The 18,771-nt window shown below is 34.2% G+C and overlaps 1 protein-coding gene across 1 annotated transcript in view; it reads right to left on the reverse strand.

Annotated features, from left to right (window-relative positions):
- The window catches only part of Atrnl1 (attractin like 1), a 656,020-nt gene that overhangs the window by 449,412 nt on the left and 187,837 nt on the right, over positions 1-18,771 (reverse strand). The window contains exon 19 of the mRNA XM_033761235.1: positions 16,219-16,356. Within this exon, the coding sequence (XP_033617126.1) occupies positions 16,219-16,356 (138 nt within the window). The remainder of the gene's footprint in view (positions 1-16,218; positions 16,357-18,771) is intronic.

Below are 18,771 nucleotides of genomic sequence, written 5' to 3' on the forward strand. Positions count from 1 at the left end.
CCTGAGGAGTGGGTGATACGAAAACAGTCCACATTGGATTTTTGCTACTGCGATCCCTTGCCATTGTGCTGTAGGGTGCACTTCTTTTCCTACTTTTACCTGGCCCAAACTCAATCTATAGAGCCTGGGTTTGTTCATTCGTTTGTTTTCTGTTTTCAGGTACCAGGAATTGAACTCAGGACCGTGTGCTTCCCAGGCAGGCACAGCACAGCGGAGCTAAATCCTTGGCCCAATAGAGGCTGTTTCTTTTCCTACCTTTAATATAAATGCTACTGATTGTGCATGTCCTGATCCATTCTTTGCTCAGGACAGAAAGAACCTAGACATCACTTCCACAAGGAGACTCCAATACCTCAAAACCTGGTAGCAGTAAGATGTCCAATTAGACATGGCCACTTGCTGCACCCAGATAAAAAAACAAAGAGATCTACTGGGCTTTGTGGTGCATGGACATAATCCCAGAACTTTGGAAGTGGAGGTGCTTAGATCACTGTGAATTCCAGGCCAGCCAGGACTACATAGTGAGTCACTATCTCAAACAAACAAACAAACAAACAAAAAAGAATCCTAAAACAGGCTAGGAGATACATGGATTAACAATATGCTCCATAAAAAGAAAGATGGCCCCAGAGAAATCACTGTTCCTCTGACAGAACCAAACTGGAATTTGGGATTAAATATGAGATCTAAAATTACGACTTCTCTTATCATGAGAATAAAAAGGTGCATTAGGAAGCCTATTAATTATAAAAAGGTCAGAGAGGTTATACAGAGCAAAGAGGAAAATCCAGCTGTGATTAGAAGCTTTCTGTAAATATAAAAACTTAGGTCTATCTTTTAAGCAGGAACAGGCACTAATGAGACAGCTTTTCATTTGTTAATCAGGCCCAGACATTTGGCACAAATTAAAAGAACTGCAGATGAGTCCCCTAACCCCTTCACACAGTGCTGGACATGGCCTTTTCTGTGTTGAACAATCAGGATATGGAAAGGGTAAAAAGGAGAGGAATCAAGAACAAAAGTAGGCCAAAATTATGGCTGTCACAATTGTTGTGCTTTAGATCACGCATGTTATCCAAGAAAAAACTCAGCCAATCAAGAAAAGAATCCCCACAGAATCTGTCAGTGTTTGTTTGTTTGTTTGTTTTGGTTTTTTGAGACAGGGTCTCACTATGTGGTTGAAACTGACCTGGAACTCACTATGCAGCCCAGGCTGGTCTCGAACTCACAGCAATCCTCCTGCCTCAGCCTCCCAAGTGCTGGGATTACAGGCATGTGCCACCTCACCTGGCCTCTGTCATTCAGTTTTAAATGCAAAGAAACTGGACACTGGGCACACATTATACTAGGCAACCACCAAGGCCCTGTTCCATGTTTCAGGTGGCTGTTGCAATTGATCCATGGAAAAGGAGGACTGACTGTCCCTACTCCCAGAGAAGGGCTAGACCAGCCAAAACCCTCACTCCTACCCTGATAAAGAGGACATATGTGCCTGGGGAAAACCTCAGTGCTGCTGTCCAGGGACATCTCCTTCTCCTGCAAGGAGCTCCAGGTGACCCTGGACATCATGGCTAAGCAAATTCATTTCTTTATAGATGCATATATGAAATACTCTGTTTAACTCTCTTCTCTGAAAAACCTCCTCTAAGATTTATAACCATAATTGGGGTTGAGAGGAGCCGTAGTCAGAGCTTCTTTACTTCTGCTTTGATGTGTCAACTTAAGGATTAAATGTTCAATCATGGCTTTTTAATTGTGTCATGGTATCCCATCCCTTACTAAGAAGACATTTACTACTGAATTTGGGGGTTGTTTTCCAATTCCAGCAAAGGCTTTAAAGATATAATATTATCTCCATTTTGCATGGAACCCTCAATCCTCTGAAAAGGTCAAAAGGACCAACCAAACCCTAACGTGAACTCTGGAAAAACCTTGCCAGTATCTGCCACAAGGATTTTAAATCCCCCCATTATCTGGGCTAACTATAAGTTCATTTGAGATATTACATGGGAGGTGTTTTCTGTCTTCTGATATGGTAGCCCAGGGTCCACAGAGCTCTTACAATATCTTATTAATATGAGCCAAGTACAATGATCTATACAGCTAAATTGAAACAAATTCCTGTTAGTGCTTGGCTCAGAGGAACCACCTCATGTCTGTCCTGAAGACAAAGTGCTCCATAAAACTTGGAAAGAAGGACTTCCTGAAGACCAATTAAAACCAACATGGAAGGGTTCCTTTTTGGTAACCCTTGCCACTCCCACTGCAATAAAAGTGGTAAAAAACAGATAGCCTGATTCACCTTCTGGGATAAATTCAGCCCTACATGAACCACCTGAGGCAAAAGACCACCTGAAAGAAGAAAGCTACTCCTGTGAAGCTCTGGAATATGTGAGGCTAATCTTCAAAAGACAAGACTCTGGTACTACTTCAGATACAGACGAGTCATTAATGACCTATGATCCATGACAATTTAAATGGGCACCCGTTTTGGGACTCCTATTTTTGGTAGGATCCATAATTTGAGCAATTCTGCTACAGTTGTTAGGCTTTTGGTAGTTTATCTAATATTATTTTTGCCATGCTCTCCTGTCCACAGAAGCATGGGAATAAAACTCATTAGTAAAATTACCCCCACATAATAGCATGGAGAAATAATCTTTCTAATTACTGAATCAGTTAGTCACAGTAAGATGGATCAGGAAATATTTCAACGTGTTCCTCAAGATTCCTTAACACTCTTTAATCTTCTCTTCCTAAATCACTGGGTTCCTCTCTCTCTTGGATTACTCATGGTCATCTTGCCCCTCCTAATATTTAATCCTTGCCTTCTCAGACTAATAGTAAACTCTGTCCGTTCAAGGCTTTAAAAGATCCACCTTCAGATTTCTATAAACCACTCAGGATTACAAGGCTAGGTCCATTTGCCAGGTGCTGACCAAATCAAAAGAGGCCATATATTTTTCTATAAAGAAAAAAAGTATTTATTCAAAGCTAATTCCATGGACATGGGGGGAGGCTATTCGACTCTAATCACCACCTCACTGTACAGATGGGCCATGGTCTTTTATAATTAGGAACAGAGAGGAAGGGAAACACAGAGAGATAATGTAGATCTCCACACTTGCTTGAGCACTTTCAGACATCTTCAGCTCATCCTCTTCTTTCTAGTGGAAAAGAAATTAGGCTCTAGCTCCTGGGGCTAGTGGCATCTATATATTGTTACTTCTTTGGGCATGAGGAGAGAAGAAAGTGGACTATGTGCTCAGCAAGAGCAAGTTTGGAGAAGTTGCTAATCTGTAAAAGACAAAAATCTAACTTGGAAAATTCTGCTTTGCAGTACCAGTTACACGTTGATATTCCAGATTACAGGCCATGACTTTCCAGATAAAATCACCAAACTTTCTCTCATTGAACATGCAGCTCAACAATTACTGACATATAATTACTAAATGTTTTCTCACTGTCTTCTGAAAAGACACCCCTCTATCCAACAACCATTTGATTTTATATGCAATGAGCAAAGGAACCTGACCACACAGACCTAAGTAGCCCATAACAGTTTTGGTGTAGCCACCCAGGAGGTAAGTCCTACATCCTAAGAGGAACAAGTCTTCAGGTTTCCTATTGGAGAGGCAACAAGCACTTCAGAAAAAGCTGCCTATATAACTCATAGGTAGCTGACCCCATGACTGGGACTCCAGGGACATTCAAGGAGCTACCTGTTAGGTAGGAGATTAGAGCTGGAGCAAAACAGTTAAACAAGCAGGAAAAGTACATCAGGTATGAACAACCCAGTCAATGCACAAGGGACCAAAGATGACTACAGTTCCTGAACACTGTACATGGGATCAAGGAGAAATGTGTCATTCTCAGTTAATCATTTATATCTTATGCAAAAGCAAGTGAGCTTGATAGGACAGTGTGAATCTGTTGCCAAGATGTATTTTAAAATAATGATTCAGTTTTTTTTAAAGGTGAGTTTTTTTGGGGGGCAGTCTCTTTCTTTTTCTTTTTTGGTACCAGAAATCAAGCTCCTTGCACTTTCTAGGTAGGCACTGTACTGCTAAGCTACATCCCTGGACCTTATATGGAAACCTTCAATGGGAAATTGAAATATAAGTTAAAAATTGTCTAATAAAAGACATGCTATTTACTAAATATATAATTAAACACTATGTAATTATTTTATAGCTAAAATACAGATTGTGATTATTATAAAATTAATAAGTTTGACAAGATAAGAAAAGAGAAAGATAAAATATATAAACTTTCATGTGACAGAAAAGCAAATATCTGCAACTATTTCATTGGTACAGAAAAAAAGGACCTCAGAGAGAATAGGCATTTCTTCTTAAATAATGTACTAACGAGGATTTTAATATTCTTTTAAACATTTACTGAAAATGTTTACATTGATTGCTTCCCTATACCTGCTCTAGGTATTTCTAATATATAATTAAGTTCTCAACCATCACTAGTGTTCAAATTATTTGAGCAATGAAAACGTGTGTATCTAAATTGTCATTTAGAAAAGAAAATTATTAAAGTAAAACCAAATGCATGTTTAAAATTTTGTAGGTTGACTTTCAATCTTCTATAGTACACAAATAAATTTTTCATGTGTTAGAATACAAGAAGTATGTGCCACTGTAAATTTATATTTTAATTTTCACCAAGGCCTGTAATTTCACACCACTAGAATTCTACAGCCATTCTAGATTACGTTAAGAGCCATTTTTATTGTTAAATTGAATTATAACATTTTAAAGTGCTTTTAAAGAGCCAAACAATTCCAAATCCTCGTGACGCAAAACTTCATACAATATATGATAAGGTAGTGAGGCATCTCAACACGTGAAATTAAAGAGAAATGTTGATTTCTTAGAGAACTTAATTGTTTCTATAAGTATTCTACTTGTAGGTCTAAAACTACTGCCTTCAAAATTCCATGAGTGGTATATTATTGAACTTATTCATGAAAAGGGGCATGTAAAGTGACATACTTTATTGTCAAAAAAACTGTAAATCAGAGTTTCTATACTATGGGCATATTATATAGCATCAGCTCTAAGGGCCTAAAAATCATATCCAAATGTGAAAATAAAAAGTAGGAAAGAGGTTTTAGAAGGGCACACATTTGGTAAAGGTTTGGGTCTGCATGTCCCCCCAAAGCCTCATTTGGCCAGAGGTGGCTGACTCTGGAATGTACCACGCTGGATTAGGGGCGTGTGTTAGCAAACCAGTACATTTGAGTGTGTGCTTTAGCCCCGCCCTAACCCTGGTAGTCTGGACGGGGTAAAATAGACAGAAGACACTGTTGCTCATTGCCTTTGCTATTGTGTGCACGCCATATTGTTTCTCCTCTGTGATGCTTGTCCACCATCCCAGCCTTGAAGTCAGCCCACTATGGACTGAAACCTCTATGAACTGTAAGCCACATGAAGCCCTCACCCATCAACGTCGGATGTCAGGTATTTTGTCTCAGCAATGAGAGAAAAGTAATTAACAAAGTACTTAAGTAAACTGTGGCAAATTTCCCCGCAGCTCAAAAGTTCAGTGAGTTTATCTTTAACAGTTTCAGGCCCATCAGTACTTAAAGCAGTTTTCCTTTTTAAAGGGCATCCAGTGTGGAGCTGGAAGCGCAGCTCCGTGGGACAGTGCTTCCGAGTACACACAGGTCCTGAGCTTGACGACCAAAATGGCAAAGTAAACAGCATTGCCCATCAGTTGGACATTGGATAAAGAAAATGTGGTTTTTCTATAAAATGGAATACTACTCAGCCATAAAGAATGAGAAATTAGATTCATTCATAGGAAATTGGATACATATTGAAGATATACTCCTAAGTGAAATAAATAAGGCACACGTGTAAATACTGAATAGTTTCTCTGGTGTGAATTAACTGTAATAGTACATAAGATCCTATTGAGATAACTGACATTGTGAAATGGGAAGAAAAGGGCTAAAGGTGTAGGGAAACTGGGAAGGGTAGGGGAAAGGTAATAGATAAAGAAAAAAATAGGAGAAAATGAAAGAATGGAAATAAAGTGTTTGTAAATGGGGAGGAGGGGGTGAAGGGAGGGCAGGGACAAGGGGAAAAAATGAGAACCAAGACCTGTCATGTAAAGGTACAAGATCCCAACGATGACTGTAACTGTACTGTATCCCTAAAATGTACCAATAAACTCAATAAAAGGAAAAAAAAAAAGAAGAAAGAAGTAAGCTGCATCTCCTAGTACTCCAAAATCAAGACATTCTAAAATACTTCATGTCAAGCCCAAATTTTCAGGGACTCTATCTGCTTTTGTTTGAAATTCACTTTATGAAAACAAAAGGAATAAAGAGAATTGGAAAATATGAAGTACGTTTTAAGAAAAAGAGCTTATGATACTGAGCATCTGAAGCTAGAGGGACAAAACAGAGGATTTCAAAAATTAGTACAGCAAGATTAAAGGCATTATAGAAACTATGTAATGGGGATTTTTTTATTATTCAGTTAAAAATTATACATTTGCATGATTTAAAAAGATTTTCCTTGTTCACTTAACATGGTTTGCTTTGTATAAAAGGTGTTATTCTTAAGAGATTCTTTGAGCACAGTATTATTCATGGCTCTCCTAAATATTTATTTACATATATTCATATAATTGTTTATCCTATTATATTTTTATTAGCAAATGTTTGTAGTACAAAGTGATTATATTTATCAGGGGAGTTGGTACAGGTACGTAACACATCTTATTGCTTTTTTCACCTGCTGTGCCTCCCATCCCTCCCTGTTCCTTCCAATTCTTGGTCTCTATCACATTTGCAAAAGCTCTACCATTTTTTTCCCCTCAATTCATATAACTGTTTATTTAGTGGCCTCTCTTGAAATATTTAAAATGTCAGGTTGGCTTTTCTCTGCCATATAAATGTACACTCAGAGAATGCAAATTTTTAACACTGTTGTGTCAATACAATAAAGAGAACTGAGATTGCCATGTCAAATGATTCTCATTTATCTTCAGTTTTACATTATTAAGGTCAATGCTCCCCCTTTAAGAGAACTGAACTTCATTTATTTTGCAAAATGCTCATGTTCACTCAGTTTTAAACTTTCTGCTTTTATGAACAACATGTAAGAAGTGTTTAAAATGAAAAAAATTCCTCATCTGAAGAGTAAAAATGTTAATTCATCCTCATTTTTACTACTCAAGTCTAAGAGAATATTGTATCATACTATACTTTATTAACATATTGAATACTTTTATAAAAGATAGATATGGACAGAAATGTATAGTGTGCCAAAAAGAAAATTCTGGTAATAAAATTTGCCAATAAGAAAAAGCTAAAAATAGAACTATCACTATGTTGAAAGAACACTTTTCTTCCCTGAAGCAAAAAATAAAAAATATCAAGCAGCTGTAAAAAAAAAATAGATATTAAATCAAATAAAACTTATATTCCAGAACCTAAAGAATAACAGAATGAAATAAAAAGAAATATATTAGTACATAAAATAAGTTTACTAAGACCAATTACAGATGCAAGGTTAAAGGAAAAGAACTTATTCATAACACAAATAAAACCTATCAAACATTTTACAATAAGCTTAGCAAAAAAGACTATGACATGGATGAAGAAAACTATTAGGCATATCTTAAGTGAATAGATATTTCTCAGAATAAAGAAGTAAAAGCAGCAAATAAACACATGAAATCACTGGTCACCAATATCACTGGTCATTCAAGAAATGCAGATGAAAACAACACTGAGATTCCACCTCACCCCAGAAAGAATGGCTGTTATCAAGAAGATGTGGTTTTTCTATAAAATACAATATTACTCAGCCATAAAGAACGAGAAAATAGATTCATTCATAGGAAAATGGATACATATTGAAGATATACTCCTAAGTGAAATAAATAAGTCACGCATGTATAAATACCGAATAGTTTCCCCGGTGTGAATAATCTGCAATAATACATAAGATCCTAATAAGATTACTGACATTTAGAAATGGGAAGAAAGGAGCTAAAGGTGTAGGGAAGGTGGGATGGATAGGGGAAGGGTAATAAGGGAAAAGAAAAAAATGTGAGATAATGAAAAGATGGAAATAAAGTGAGACCTGTCATGTAAAGGTACAAGATCCCAACAATGAATGTAACTGTACTGTATCCCTAAAATGTACCAATAAACTCAATTAAAGCTGAAAAAAAAAAGAAATCAACCAAAGACAAATGCTGGCAGAGCTGTGGGGAGAAAAGAACCCTTCTCCATTGTTGGTGAGAGTGCAGACTGGTGCAAGCACTGTGGAAATCAATATGGAGATACCTCAAAAAAACTAGGATTACAGGGCCAGGGATTTAGCTCAGTGGTTCCTCTGCTTGCCTCACAAACACAAGGTCCTGAGTTCCATCCCTGGTACCAAAAAGACAAAAACAAAAAAATTAGGATTAGAGGTTCCATTTGACCCAGATACCCCTCAAAAAAATTAAAAGAATCATTCCACAGAAATATACGCGCACCCATGTTTATGGTGGCACAGTTTGTAACAGCTAAAATTTGTAAACAGCCCAATTGCCCTTCAGCAGGAGAATGGATAAAGAAGATGTGGTTTTTCTATAAAATGGAATACTACTCAGCCATAAAGAATGAGAAACTAGAGACATTTATAGCTAAACAGATGCACACTAAAGCCATATTCAGAAGTGAAATAAATAAGACACACATGTAAATACTGAATAGTTTCTCTGGTGTGAAAAACTAAGAGTATAAATAAGGTTCAAATAGTATAATTGATAATATGAAATAGGAAGAAAAGGTCTAAAGGAGTAGGGGAAGTGGGGAGGGGAGGGTAAAGGAAAAAAGGGAAAAGAAAAAATATGAAAAAAGGAAAAAATGGAAACAAAGTCTTTGTAAATATGGAAGGGTGAAGGGGTTGAAGGGAAGTCAGGGGAATGGGGAAAAAATAAGAACCAAGATACATCATGTAAAGGTACATGATCCCAACAATGAAAGTAACTGTATTGTTTACCCAAAATGTACCAATTAACTTAATGGGAAAAAAAAAAGAAAACCATTAGTTACATAAGAATGTAATCTATATATTTTACTATTTGGAGAAATATTTTTCTTATATTCAAAAGGAAATTACTAGATAAACACAATACAGATAATACAATATTTTTATAACTAATTATTGTATAGCTTGGTTATTTAATATTAAGAACAAATTAGGGCTGGGGATTTAGCTCCGTGGTTTCAGCGCCTGCCTCACAAGCGCAAGGTCCCAAGATCGTTCCCCGGTACCAAATTATACTGAAAAACATGAAACTAAATAAAAATCAAATAAAAGTCTGTAAATTGCCCTCAACTTACACAGACCCACTGAATTAACTATTCTATGAGACTTTCTCAGGTCCATCCATCCAATTAAGCTGTCCCTAATTCTTTCATTTTCTTCATAAACTAAATATATTATCACTTCAATGTATATAAATTTCATTCCTAACAGTACATTGGAATTTGTAAGCATTCAATAGTTGCGTATTTCAAGGATAATCTTTCATTGCAAAGTACCATAATTTTTAATACATTAAGCTGTTCTATTTAGAGCTATTTAAAGAAAATTTCAATATTCTTTTATTACAATATGTCAGACTAAAGATAACAAAAATAATACTATTAAAAAGATTGTCATACATTTTTATTAATATACCCAACCTGTTTATGTTATGAATGGTAATAATAACATCATAATAGTAACCAGCACTGTGATGTTAACATTTCTCAGAAGCACACATTATTTCATGTATAAAATATCTTATTTAAGGTTAATTATAGGGCCAGGGATTTAGTTCAGTGGTTCCGCCACTTGCCTTGCAAGCACAAGGTCCCAAATTCGATCCCAGGTACAAACAGAAAAAAAAAGATTCATTATAACACTATAAATTAAATCAGTTACATTTTGTAGTTGAGGAAACAGAGATGCTAAAAGGTTAAATAATTTAACCAATGTAACAGCGGCATTATCAGGATATGGAACTAAACAGTATGATTCCAAAGCCAATACCAATATCGTATTCTTCCATATATATATGCATATGTAGATAAAATCATACATATACATGTAATCATACATACATATATCTATAAGAAAGCAGTTCTAACAGTTAATTATAACAGACTATAAATGCCACGTCTAAAAGCATTCCAAAGAAACCCACAAATATATTTATGTAATATTGACAACCATATTAAATTGGCTTTATTGGGTTGAGTTTTTAAAGTATGTAGAACTGTAATATATTTAAATCCTTATTATTCAAATATCAATTTATTTTCTTCTTTTCATTAATATTTCCAAAGATTCTGATTTTAATAAATATATTTTCTAGTAAAAAATGAGCTTTTCTCAAAAGGGTGAAATTAAAATGAAAAAAGGTAGTAAATCTATGCCTTCTATTTTTATAAATTGTTTAATTGTTTAGTTTAATTGTTTAATTTGTTTAATTTTTGTTTAAATAATTAATGGGGCCCTAAAAAATAAAAATGACTTTTACACATCACAACTCAATAAAAAAGCCAGAGGCTGGGCATGGTGGCGCATGCCTATAATCCCAGCACTCGGGAGGCTGAGGCAGGAGGATCACTGTGAGTTCAAGACCAGCCTGGGCTACACAGTGAGTTCCAGGTCAGTCTCACTACATAGTGAGACCCTGTCTCAAAAAACAACAACAACAAAAAAGTCAGAGACAGCAAAATATTATCTTGCTAACTTTAGGAAACATGGAAATTAATAGAAATTATTAACAGTTTCATAAAACTACCACAGAATATGCAACAGTAAGATATGCATGTATCTTTCATTCCATTTAATTTTTCACTGCATTGTGCCTCAGCTTGCCAGATGTGTAATGTCAGAAATAAAAAATTAATGGGGAATAACAGAACTAGTCTTAAACTATAAGGATCATCCCAAAGGGAAACATATTTTTAAAAGCTTCTGCCTGACAGAATAAAACCTACTATATATAATCTAAAGCATTTTATAGATATACGCATCCAAATGTTCCTTTTTCCAATTTGAACAAAAAAAAACTAAAATCATAAAGTTTCATATAACAATGGATTCTTAGATACAAGATCAAAAATAAAAACAGCAAAAGAAAAATAAGATAAATTGTGTTTCGTCAAAACTGAAAAGTTGCCAGGGATGTAGCTCTGTGGTGCTGCACCTGTCAGGCAAGAGCAAGTCCTGAGTTTGATTCCTAGTACCAAAAAACAAAACAAAACAAAACAAAACAAAACTGAAAACCTTCATGTTTTAAAAGTCATTATCAAAAAAGTAAAAGTAGGGCTGGAGATTTAGGTCATTAGCGATGTGCCTGCCTCACACGCACAAAGTCCCGAGTTTGATCCTGGTACAAAAAAACCAAAAAACATCAAAAAACGAAAGTAAGAGTAGAACCTACAAAAAGAAAAAAAATATTGAAAAATCATGTATCTGATAAGGGTCTTACATTCAGAATTTATGAAGGAGTCATACAAACCAAAATCAAAAACAAAACAAAATCCATTTTTAAAACAGACAAAAGACTTGAACAGACATTTCAAAGATGTTCCACAAATGGCAGTGAGCACAAGAGAAGACACAAGGACCCAGCAGGTTGTTTTCACCCATATTCACAGCAGCAATATTCACAATAGCCAAAAGGTAGAAATAATTAAAGTGTCTCAATAGATAGAAAAAATATGATTATATTGAGATATTTGCATTCTTTTTAGAAATATAAAATGGTGAAAGCGCGGGCCATTAAGGAAAATAATTTGGCAATTCCTTAAAAAGACAGAATTGGACCAGGGATTTAGCTCAGTGATTCTGCCACCTGCCTCACAAGAGCAAGGTCACAAGTTCAATCCCCAGTACCAAAAAAAAAAAAATTACCACATGACTCAGAAATTCCATCATAGGCATATACACAAAAGAATTGATCAAATGTATTCAAATACTAGCATGGTAATATTTACAGCAGCACTATTCACAATTCCCAAAAAAGTTAAAAAAAAAACTAAACATTCATGAATGAGTAGATAATAGTGGTATAAAAAAACAAAGGATATTAGTCAGTAATAAAAATATACTAATACATGCTATAATGAGAACATCCAAATGTTATACTGAGAGAAGTCAGTCACAATATATTGTACAATTACACTTACATAAAATATCCAGCTAAATGGATGCACATCAAGGCTATAGTCTTAAGTGAAATAAATAGGACACACTATGTAAATACCAAATTGTTTCTCTGGTGTGAGAAACTGAGCGTATAAATTAGGACCAAAATGTATAACAGATAATGTGAAATAGGAAGAAAAGGTCCAAAAGGGAAGGGGAAGTGGAAGGGAGGGATATGAGAAAAGGAGAAAATGGAAACAAAGTTTTTTGTAAATAAGGAGGGGTGGAGAGGTGGAAGGGAAATGGAGAAAAAAGAAGAACCAAGATATATCATGTACAGGTAAAAATTCCCAATGATGAAAGTGATCATTATGTATACCTAAAATGTACCAATAAATTTAAAGAAAGATATTTTATATTTTTGTGTATTATATATTTTAAAGTATAAAATATCTAGGATGAGTAAATTCTTTTTTTTAATCTTATTGAGTTTATTGGTACATTTAAGATATACAGTACAGTGGCATTCATCATTGGGATCTTGTATCATTACATGAAAAATCTTGGTTCTAATTTTTTCCCCATACCCGTACCCTCCTTCACCCCCTCTACCCTCCCCTATTTACAAATACTTTGTTTTCATTTTTTCCTTTTCTCATATTTTGTCCTTTATTTCCTTTCCCCTACTCTTCCCACTTTCCCTACACCTTTAGCCCTTTTCTCCCTATTTCACATTATCAGTTATACAATTTGTATACAGTTATACAATTTACACTTTTATTTTTTCATACCAGATAAACTATTCGGTATTTACATGTGTGTCTTATTTATTTCACTAAAGAGTATGGCCTCAGTATGCATCCACTTTCCTATGAATGACTCTCGTTTCTCACTCTTTATGGCTGAGTACTATTCCATTTTATAGAAAAATCACATCTTCTTTATCCAGTCTCCAACTGATGGACATTTGGGCTGTTTCCAAGTTTTAGCTGTTACAAACTGTGCCACCATAAACATACGTGTACATATATCATTGTGATATGATTCTTTTAATTCTTTTGGAAAGATACCCAGCAGAGGAATAGCTGGGTCAAATGGAACCTCTAATCCTAGCTCTTTGCCGTATCTCCATATTGATTTCCATAGTGGTTGCACCAGTCTGCACTTCCCCAGCAATGGAGAAAGCATTCCTTTCTCCCCACATAGGATGAGTAAATTCTTTTTTATTTTCCTGATTGAGTTAATTGGTACATTTTAGGTATATAGTACAGTTACATTCATTGTTGGGATCTTGTACCTTCATATGACAGGTCTTGGTCCTCATTTTTCCCCCTTGTCCCTGCCCTCCCTTCACCCCTTTCTCCCCTCCCCATTTACAAACATTTTATTTCCTTTATTTACATTTTTTTCATTTTCTCCAATTTTTTGCTTTCCATTATTACCTTTCCTCTACCCTTCCCACTTTCCCTGAATCTTTAGCCCTTTTCTTCCTATTTCACATTGACAATTATCTCATTAGGATCTTATGTAGGATGAGTAAATTCTTAAAGACAGATAGTAGATTAGTAATTCCCATGGGCTGGGGTGACTGCTTACTGAGTATATAGTTCCCTTTTGCTGTGATATAAATGAAGTCAATAAAAGTGATCACCACATAATATTGTAAATATATTAAATGCCACTGGACTATATACTTGAAAAAGTTAAATTCATGTATGGATTTCATCTTAACTTAAAAAAAGTAATAGTCTAGAATTGGGACTATGGTTAGAAGGATTATTATAAATATTAACAGAAATATACTAAATAAATTACAGAACAAAAATTTAATAGACTCATATGTAATCAATTCATAAATAAATTGAAAAGTATACATGGAATCATTTTCCTAGAAGTAAAATACACACAATTATACATTAAATGAAACAGATTGTAGAGACATAAATTATAATGTGAATGAAAACATCTGAGTTATTTTTTCTTAAAACTGTGGGAGTTATTTATTAAGATAAAAAATTATCTAACTAAAATACATTTTAAAATAAGAATCAAGATATATCATTCCTTATGATGAATGTGATCATTATATATACCTAAAATGTAATGATAAACTTAATTAATTTTAAATACATAAATAAAATAAAATAAAAATTTCCTCCAGTTAAATTATTGGCTCAGTAGTTTAAAAAAATGTTACAAAATCCTTGGTCATTTTACTAACTAAACACAAAATAATAAAATACAATGACTCTAGTGAGTAGGCTCCACATTTTGTGAATTCTACTGTACCCACACTGATTTTACTTTGTTTATTCACTGGGCACAGCCCTAAGCTGTGAATTTTAGCTAAGATCTAATTCATCATCCCTGTCCATATATCTTTTTGGGGGGAGTACTGGGGATCGAACTCAGGTCCTTGTGCTTACTAGACAGGCAGAAGAACCACTGAGCCAAATCCCTGGCCCATCCCTGTCCATATTAATGGAACTTCTGCAATGAGTGAAGAGCATTCAATGAGAGATTCAGATTTTTTTCTTCGTTAACAGCTGTATGATCTTAGGTATTTCACTTAATTTCTTTGTGCACTTGTTCTCATATGTAAAACAGAGAAAAAAGTAACATTAGCCACAGAGTTGTAAGTTAATATGAAGTAATGAATTTAAAGTATAGTGCCTAAAACATAGAAAATGATAAGTATCAGCCAATTTATGTACACTGGAACTCCAAGTGAGTCAGAGCATTCCGTACCACAAACTTCCTCTCACCTGTCCTCAGTCAGCAGGAAAACTACTATTGCCTGAGCAAATTTAACTCAAAGACTGATCAGCTTGTTGTTACCCTGTCGTCAAGCCTGAGTGCACATTACAGCTAGCCGGAGAACCTCAAAAGAACAAATGCCCAAGATTCAACCTATAATCTCAACTCAGAGAGTGATTTAATTGTTTTAGGGAGTGGCCCAGGCATCCATATTTTTAAAAGTTTGTATTAAAAATGTATCAAGATCAGGCCCAATCTACTCTCTTTTTAAAATTCCTTTCCATTGCCAACGGCTGTAGTTTTTCCTGAGGATTCTATATAGGCAATCTCCATGAAAAGAAAGAAGACAAAACAAATTGAAATGGCAAGGTCCATCCTAGAGTTAAAAAAAGGATTATGATAAAATTCCACTTTAAATGGAAATTGAAAAGGTCAAATATTCTTTAAAAGTAGAAGAATCAGTAGTATAGAGAAGACAGAGGAAAGTGGAGTTCAGTGAATAAAAATGTGACAATTATACTAGCACTTATAGTGCTCTCTGCATGTGCTCCAAATCCTAAGGCAATATTACAGATGATTTCATTTGATCTTTACAACAACTGAATGAAGTACTATCGTGTCTTTTACATATGAGGAAAATGAAGCACGAAGAAGTTAATTACTAAAGGTCATACATTTAAACAATGATTTGAAATTTTAGCTCAAAATTAATCCCAATCCCTCCCCCTGCCTTTTCTTAGACAGGGTGAAGTTCAGGCTGGCCTTGAACTCACTATGTAGCCCAAGATGGCCTCAAACTCATGCGATTCTCCTGCCTCAGCCTCCTGAGTGCTGGGATTCCAAACCCATTTTCTTAAAAACTGTGATATACTGTCATTCTGTATAAAAATATACATTTATATGAGATATATTCTCTTAATCTTTATTTCCCATTTCAAAGATCAATAGAATTACCTATTGTTACAAAACAAACTATCAGCAGTGATTATTTTTGAACAGTGACTAATTTTATTTGAACATATTTGATGAATTTCCTATAATACATACATATTTATTTTTAATTTTAAAAGTAATATTTTTAAAGCAGGCATATGACAGACTTTTTACTCTATATAGTCTCTAAGAAATTTATATTACTTTCTACAAATACTGAAACTGAAAAAAATTTTTCTTTAATAATACACATTCTCCACAAAAGGTGCCTCTTTCTAAATTTTCTTTCAATATATTCAATATATTTTCTTCCAGTATATTTAGTAAAAATATATTGAAGCAAAAGAGAAATACTTACCTGTACACTGTCCTCCATTGGTTGGATCTCCATAATAACCTGGCATGCAGTCTTGACACTGTTTACCCGTGGTGAGGTTTTTACATTGTTCACATATGTTATTATTGATGCAAATGCTATGTCCATTACACTGGCAAGCTAAAGAAAACAGTAAAAACCATTACAAATATCTACATAGCAACAGCAAGCAATAATAGCTATAAGAATTTATTATAAAAATCTAGATCCTAGCAAAGTCCAAAGAGCCCTTCTCAAGTTTTTAATGCATGACATATTTATCTCAAACTACTACTGCAAGACAGCATGTATATATAATAAATTGGGTGCTAAAATTTTACCTTATCCTCTATAATAGCAGAGGATAAAAATAATATGAAATGTAAAAAATTATAGCTAGTCAGGGAAATATTTTTTAAAGATTCATATGAATGGTACGGCTATTAAGTTACATAAAAACTAAATAACATGGCTTGGATAAGGAATGTTAAATGTGTCAAAATATATTTGCACTTAATAACAATCAATAAATTGAGAAAATAATGTGGCAATAAGTCTTTACTTAAGATAAGTTAGCTAGATGCAGTGGATCATGCCAGTAATCCCGGGACACTGAGAGAAAGGAACACTGCAAGTTCAGTCTCTACCTGGACAGCTTTAAAACTTAGCAAGACCCTTATCTCAACGTATAAAATAAAACAGAGCGGGAGATGTAGCTCAGTGTGAAGGTCCCAGGTTCAATCCCCATTATTGCTTTAAATAAATAAATACATAAATAATAGAATGAATAAAAATAGAACTTTTAATTTGTATAAATGTATTCAGTATCTTCTTTAGACAAGAAAATTTTGAAGTTTAACTGAAATTCTATTTTAATTTGAAGTAAAAAGAATCAGATTTAAAGTACTGTGAAGCCTTAACTTGAGAACTCAATTCATTTGGGAGGGCTGGTTGTAATTTAAGTTAGCTAATCGATGGCTAAGGCTCCTTTACACAGCCTTCAAAGTCACTCTCTTGTACACAGGCAGATCTCAGTGTCCTTAGAGATATTGGCCTAGGATTTTTCTCAATTAACCCCGTAGGAAAGATTGTTGCAATGTTTCCTTCTTCTTTACAGGTTAAAGTTGTATCTGAGACCATCTGGAAGCACAAGCACCCAGCATTCAGTTCATAACTCAATACTTTGGTTGTAAGTTAAAACTAAAATTCCGGTCATAACCCAAGTTAAAATTAAAATTCCGGTCATAACCCAAGTTGCATGTATGTTAAGTCAGTTGTAACTTCAGGGCCCACTTATATAAGTTATTTTTTATATCTTAAAAATCAGACTTTTAATATATTTTGATATTAACATTACAGAAGTATCAGAAATTTCAGACCAGCTATAAAGTTCATATATGAAGACACATGCTTTCAATGCCTATGTGAAGCACTGACTAGTTCAGTGACTGCTTGCCTAGATAGACAACATCCTCCTTATCACCCTTATAAGCATCATCATTATTATTAGAATTAAAATAGAAGCTAGCATCTCACTGAGCTTTCTCTCGCTATGCAATATGGGAAAGCCAATATTTAGCCAATGTCAGTTTGCAATTGATATCTATTCTCATGGGTCAGAGTACATTTTGCATCAATTTTTACAGATTGCAAATACAGGCCCAGATGGAGTAGCAAGTATTACATATAAATTATTTGATACCAAGAACAATGCTGTGGGAAAACTACTATTTTAAGTATCATTTCTAAGATGACGAAGCCTAGGTTAAGTAATTGCCCAACGTCCACAGCTAATCAGTGAAAGAAACAAATATGTAAGTGGGAATTCTGAGCCAGAAAATAAGACATTAAAAGCCATATACAAATGCCATTTGTATGCAGTAGATTTGAAAATGAGATGAATTTGGCAAGAGACTATCATAGGGCTGTCAACATGAATTAACTTCAAGGAATAAAGAAACACATGCAAAAAGATTAAAACCAAATAACTGTACTTTACAGAGGTATTCAGAAATATAATTCTATCTAAAGACTACAGAAATGATGAGATCACCATTGAAATGTGTTAGATAACCATCATTCTTTATGAAATGAAAAAAATTTTAATGTAGTTACAAATAGAAAATTTAATTACAAGGGAAAGGTTCAGAATAAGCTAAAACAAGGATACAAAGCATATTTTAAATAATGACAATTTTGTTTTGAAATAGAAATACACCTTTCAAAAAGTTAATGATAGTATCTTAGTCTACTAAGATCAAATTCCAACAGCAGATTCATATTATCTTTATAAGAAATAACACTGTTATTAAATTTTTAATCTTTAAGTATTATGCTTAATAAGTTAAGATACTGTTTCACAGAAAATTTATTATGTGGTATCACTAATTAATTCACTCAGCTGAAAAAAAAAAGTTTTATTGAGTGCCCAGTACATACAAAACATTATTGAAGATATAAACTAAGAAGTGGGTTTCTCCATGTACAGTACTTCATGAAATTTCTGGCCACATGAAGGATTCATTGGAGGGAGGATGCATTAAATTTTGAATAAGA

Source organism: Fukomys damarensis, unplaced genomic scaffold (assembly GCF_012274545.1).
Source record: "Fukomys damarensis isolate Sample0158 unplaced genomic scaffold, DMR_v1.0_HiC HiC_scaffold_8, whole genome shotgun sequence".
In the NCBI taxonomy this organism is placed as follows: domain Eukaryota; kingdom Metazoa; phylum Chordata; class Mammalia; order Rodentia; family Bathyergidae; genus Fukomys; species Fukomys damarensis.